The sequence below is a fragment of the Halictus rubicundus genome, chromosome 5 (genome assembly GCF_050948215.1).
Source record: "Halictus rubicundus isolate RS-2024b chromosome 5, iyHalRubi1_principal, whole genome shotgun sequence".
Classification (NCBI taxonomy): Eukaryota; Metazoa; Arthropoda; class Insecta; order Hymenoptera; family Halictidae; genus Halictus; species Halictus rubicundus.
The window spans coordinates 12,094,464-12,100,538 of NC_135153.1; the positions used below are offsets into that span (position 1 = coordinate 12,094,464).

The 6,075-nt window shown below is 44.2% G+C and overlaps 1 protein-coding gene and 1 long non-coding RNA gene across 5 annotated transcripts in view; one reads left to right on the forward strand and one right to left on the reverse strand.

The window, feature by feature from the left end:
- Kdm3 (Lysine demethylase 3) overlaps nt 1-3,606 on the forward strand; it is a 365,285-nt gene extending 361,679 nt beyond the window's left edge. For all 4 annotated transcript variants that reach the window (XM_076788423.1, XM_076788426.1, XM_076788424.1 and 1 more), the window contains exons 17-18: nt 92-347; nt 468-3,606. In XM_076788423.1, the coding sequence (XP_076644538.1) occupies nt 92-347; nt 468-780 (569 nt within the window). In that variant the 3' untranslated portion in view covers nt 781-3,606. The remainder of the gene's footprint in view (nt 1-91; nt 348-467) is intronic.
- LOC143354397 (uncharacterized) overlaps nt 1-6,075 on the reverse strand; it is a 532,419-nt gene that overhangs the window by 401,651 nt on the left and 124,693 nt on the right. The window lies entirely within an intron of this gene.

Consider the following 6,075-nt stretch of genomic DNA (forward strand, 5'->3'; position numbering starts at 1 on the left):
ATTTTGCTTGAAAATCCGCAGTTACCACGTCTGAACAATTCTAATCATTACCTTCAATGAGCTAACGTTATGGTGTGTTTGATGATTGCAGAGGCGTTGAGAGCGATAGACGAAGCAGGCTGTGATATCTTGACGAGGCGACGTGTCCGCGAACGAGGAGAAGCACCCGGCGCGTTGTGGCACATCTACGCAGCCCGAGACGCCGATAAGATTCGAGATCTGTTGAACGCCGTGGCCTTGGAACGCGGGGCTCGTTTGGAACCCCATCACGACCCCATCCACGATCAGAGCTGCTATCTAGATGGACCATTGCGGGAACGCTTGTACCGCGAATACGGCGTCGAAGGGTAATTATCCATTTGATTGTGTAGGTTTTGGTTCAAGGGCACCTTCGGCCCTCTGGAAAAATCGTTACGCGACACCAGCCGCTGAACCGTTTAGGAATGATCACGTTCTTTCCGTTACAGGTACGCAATCGTCCAGTGCCTAGGCGACGCGGTGTTCGTGCCAGCAGGCGCGCCTCACCAGGTCCGCAATCTCCACAACTGCATCAAAGTGGCGGAGGATTTCGTCTCTCCGGAGAACGTGTCGCATTGTTTCCACCTGACGCAGGAGTTCCGGGCGTTGTCGGACACCCACACGAACCACGAGGACAAGCTGCAGATCAAGAACATCATTTACCACGCGGTGAAGGATTCCCTGACCGTCCTGTCGAACGTGAAGGAGGAGACACTTGCCAAGCCGAAGAGCAACAACGAGATCAAGAAGGAGGAGACGTAGCCCTAGGCCCCCTGTCGCGGTCGCAAGAGCCGTTGTTGATTACTTTGTTCGACGAAGAAATCTCACTGCGATCCAGTGAGTGCGAGAGGAACCTGTTGCCGCCCCTCTGTGCTCTCCCGAAACGCGCGTTGCGTGAACACACACATTATACACACGCCCGACGCGAATCGAGATTCGGGATGACCTGGGAGGTTCCGCGATAATGATTCGCGCATTTCCATCGGGGGGTAGAAAGAGAATAAGAAAAGCCTGTACCGAGGTGCAAGAATTTGTTGTGATATTTGACGAGTAACTCGAAAGTTTGATTTAAATGGCTGTTGGCTGAGCCAATGGAGTTCAGGAGCGTGATGATAAAATACCGCGACGATGGAAAAGGAGTATTCTCGTTGTTTCATTTGAATGTCCTTTTTACATATTATATATAAATATATATATAAATATATTTTTTTTTCTGTTTCCTTTCTCGAGTAAACGCGAGCTGAGCGGACATGAAGTCCCCGGCGAGTATTTTGCATTGAAGCATTGGAGGCCGGTGACATAGACCGAGAATCGCGCACCGCGGCGTCCATTTACCATTGTGATACCGGGAATGAGGACTTTGGATCATACATTATTTGTAATTACTTATATCGTGCCTGTATTCAATACATACTGTCTATATTATATAAAATGTAGATAATCGATTTTACTGTGTAATGAATTCTTACTATAGCGAGTAAACGAGAGGATTGTCTAGAGGTACCTTTGTGCAATTAGATGTCGAATTATAAATGCGGCGGAAGCATCGCCGAGCGTTTATGAAAAGAACACGAACACACACACTCACACGAAGATTAAAAAAAAACAAACAAAAGAAACAGAAAAAAGAGAACGTGTATACTGTTGTTTAGATTTTTTGGATCAGTGATAATCGTCGATCCCGTGACCGTGCTCTCGTGATCTGGTGCTTTTGGTATATTCGATTGTATTAAAGACAACAAGGAGGAAGACGATGATGTGTAACGATGATGATATTTCGAACAAGCGCTTTGCCAAAAAATGGCCGATATATGTTTCTCGCCTGCGATACTCTCGCGAGCCGAGCGATAACGGCCGCGAGAACGTAAACACTGCCTAACCCATTGTTCGCGTCAGTCCAAGATAACAGATAAGGTGACTCGGAAATTCATTACGCGTTAATCTCTTTCTATCTCTCTCTCTTTCTCTCTCTCTCTCTCTCTCTCTCTCTCTCTCTCTCTCTCTCTCTCTCGTTGCAGTGTTCGATGCAAACTCGCGTGCGCGCGCGCGCACGATAAAAACGCGTCGTGTTTCGGTTTTTGTCCTTCTTCGAAAAATATATCGGCTATACGGGAGCAAAGTACGCGATTCGCGAGAGGAAAACAAAGGTTTGTATCGCTTGTCGTTTTTAAAACAGAGGCATCAGAACTTTAACACAAAAGGTTTAACAAAAAAAAGCGGAACGCTTACGGAAGAAAAAATGTTCGTCGATATTAATTATATGTATATACATATATATATATATATATATGAATCGTCTCCGAGACGACGCAAGATTGAAACACACGCCCTGTACAGACTATTGAATTTAATGTTTTTATAGATTGGATTTTGACGTTGTGGCCCAGTGATGCGACCCAGTAGCAAGGGTGGTGAGACAAACAAACAAACAAACAAAAAAAAAAATTGAAATGAAATGAAATGTGGAAAAAAAAACGTGGAATCTGTTATTTTTGTCAAATCACGCAAATGAAGAACCGTCTATCCGATAGAACAGCGATATTCTAATTGTATTGTAATTAGTAACTAATGACTGTCATAAACGTTATTTAACGCGAGGTGTGAAGGTGTAACACACACACACACGACTCTCGAAGTGCCAATGTTTTTGAACGACGTGGACATTCTCGCGTGGTTTGCGCGATGCGAACACGGATAAGAAAGGAAACGGATTTTAGTCATGCAACAAAACCGCGGATGAGAGGGCTCAGTTCCTATCATTTTAGAACCGACGTTGTTCGCGTTGTTCGCGTTCAAACGCGTCCGACTTCGAAAGCGATCGTCAGCCTTGATTGTTTTTGTTTTACTGTTTCTTTTAAACCGTTCACTCCCAATGTCTCAACAAAAAAAAAAAAAAAGAAAACATTCGTTTCGAACCTCCGTTTTATTTACAAACGCCAGATGCTTAAACGAAGCTGATGCCTGGTCGAGTCTGTGTTTTGCATTTTCGAATGTCGAATGGTTTAAATTAAAAAAAAAAAGAAAGAAAGGGCGACGACGAGAACTTTCGAGAGCGGACACTTGCGCGTAATTCGCCGTGACACGTTTATCGATCGTCGGACGATAGAACCACGGGCTCTGGTAATCGCGAGACCTCGAGCCTCGCGCGCGCGAGAGAGGAGAACGAACGAGGAAGAAGAAGAGGAAATGGAAGAAACCGAAGAACAAATCACTGAAAAATATCCTGGAGACCCGCAATTTCTTTGATCTCAACATTCGTCTAGCATACAACGACTTGATTAAAAGTAATATTTAACGAGTAAATTTTTAAATATCCTTAGTGTCGATAAGAGTAACGTTAATGTTTACGGGAGATACATGAGTGAACGGGACAGAGCAAGAAGAGGAAACGGCAGAAGTACCCTTTTATTGATTCACGAGCGTGTCGATGTTGATGATACGATGATGACGATAACGATGATGATGATGATGACGACGATGATGATGTTGATGAAACGATGAACAATGATGATGATGTATAAAGTTCTAGACAGGATAAGAAAGAAACATACTCTGTGTATTATTGCTGCAGACAAAGCTATTATTTGTCCCCCCCTAAACCCCTGGTCCCCCTCCCCCGACACCCGCTACGTGTATGTAAATACATTTATACATACATATATGTATACATATATACATATATAAATACGAAGAAGAAAACCGTAGGATTAAGGGATACACACTCCACGAAACATGGACAAACAGGAAGAAAAAAAAATCATACACTTTACACGCGTAGATAGATAGTTTATTATACCATTATTAATTATTATTAATTATTATCATTATTACGATTAATTATTACGCAGGAATACCGATATTTAAATGTTGCTGAACTACGCGGCGATGAGAAGCACGATTTAAACGAACGAGCGAGAATATTGTGTAGTGTGTGTGTGTGTGTGTGTGTGTGTGCGAGGGAGCGAGAGAGAGAGAGGGAACGAGAGCAAAAGTGAGAAAGTTTCGAAATGATTGTTTATGTGTGCGAGTGATTCGGGTGTGCGCGCGCGTGTATGTTGTTTTTTTGAGCGAACTTCCGGAAGGATGCGCGAGAGAACAAGGGGCCGTGTATTGGGGGCGGAGTGGAACGGATGATCAGACAAATTGTACAGCCCTTAGCTCCTAACGAAATCTATCCACCCCCAAAAAGTCCCGCACTACCCCACCACCGGCCGCCCCCAGTCATAGCAATTATGAACCGCGGGCCGGCAGGTCTGAGTATAATTTTTTGTACTGTGTAAATGTAAGAACATACGTTTGAATAAGAAAAATGTTTATATTACAAAAAACATCAACCGTGCACCAATCAATCGACCATCCCCCTCGGAAACGCGCCGGATCCTTTAGAAAACCATGGCGACAGAGGTGTGATTAGGCTGCTTACTCTGCTAGCGGTCAGTTGAAATTATTCGTCATTTGCATCAAGTCCAAGAAAACGCTGCCAATCGCGCTAAATCATTAAAGGCTACACAGATAGATTAAGACGAATCGTCCGAGTCCTCATTATAGCGACCAGAGTGAGTCACCAGTCTCCACACCTTTGCACGTTTATTCGTCTATTATCTTTTTTTCAGGAGTCTCGTTAGCGGACGCGGTCGAATAAATTTTTTCAGAGGAATCGGGCGGCACGAACTTCGAAAGTTAATCTCAATATGGGACTTGTTGCTCCGAGGCGACGCGGTAACTTGTTGCTCGTTGGCAAGGATTCAATAGTAATTTCTTTCACACAGCCCCCCCGGTAGTAAGGTTTCCCGAGACGTCAGTGACCTTGCCGTGGCTCGTGCGCGGAGATACTCGGCGTCTCATAAGTCCGGCAGCCATAAATGAATTTACAGCGGTACACGTGGAAGGTGTTTCTCAATACGATATAAATAGTGGCGTGGGGGTGGCGAGGAGGGCTCGGAGTAACGTATCTAAAGTTAACGATGACGATAAGGAAGGAGGAGGGACGAGGAATCAGCTGGGATCAGTGGGAGTGGCTGTAACGTAAGAATGAGCAGAGGAAGAACTCGTTTTCCATTCATAGATCCCACTCGCGTCCACGGCGAAACTTTCTGATTCGAATTCGAGGAGCGTTTATCCGCGGTAGAAAAATGAGAAAGCTGACTTATTAATTCGTAAACGTAGCCACGTGCATTTAAACACGTGTCGATGCTCAACTCATACTGGTCTAACGCGTTCTCCTAGTGCTTTCTTCGATTCGCATGAGATTCTATAATACTGAAGCAGTGTGACCGCGGGGCCTTTTGACGATGGCTATACACTGCCAATGATAGCATATATCCGGCGTGAGGAGGACAGACAACCGATAAAACTGGTGTAAATCTGTGGTTAATGGTGTATAGCGCGTGACAGACCTAACCGCTTTCGAAACACGATGATTACTCATCGCGTTCAGAATTTTCAAGGAAGTGATAAATTAACCGGAGAGAAAAACTCCTCTTTATTAAAGCAGCCTGGCAAATTAACCGTGAACTGTATCGGCAAGCCCTTCTATCAATCTCATTAATCACGCCATTTTATTTTTATCGCGTTTATTTATAATATTATACGGAAACAGTTGAACGCGTTATCTTGTACCTCCGGTGCTTATGCAGCTCCTTAATTTGTCTTTGATGATTAACAGGCTGATTCATCTTTGTCGACCTCTGGTAGAGAGATAGCGAAGGACATTCAATTTTTTACGGGGATATTGTTTGTGTGGAAATTGAAAAAGTCGCCCGCGGTAGCCCCTGAATTCATGCTACCCGGTAGACAGAGATTCCAACGATGATGAGACAACGATGAGTTACAGAATAATTTTTACTGGAAAACCTGCTTAAATCTCCACTCTTTCAAAGCCTGCACACAATTTTTGGTTGGAGATATTATTCTCATCAAAAAATATCATTTTCGTTGGCAGTTCCAGACCCGGTCGGCCCCATAATTCATGCTTCTCGATCAACAGGTCTATGTTTACCCGCCTGGCACACCGAATCAACGCTGACCTGTGAAACATTTTTTATTGGAAGATGTGCT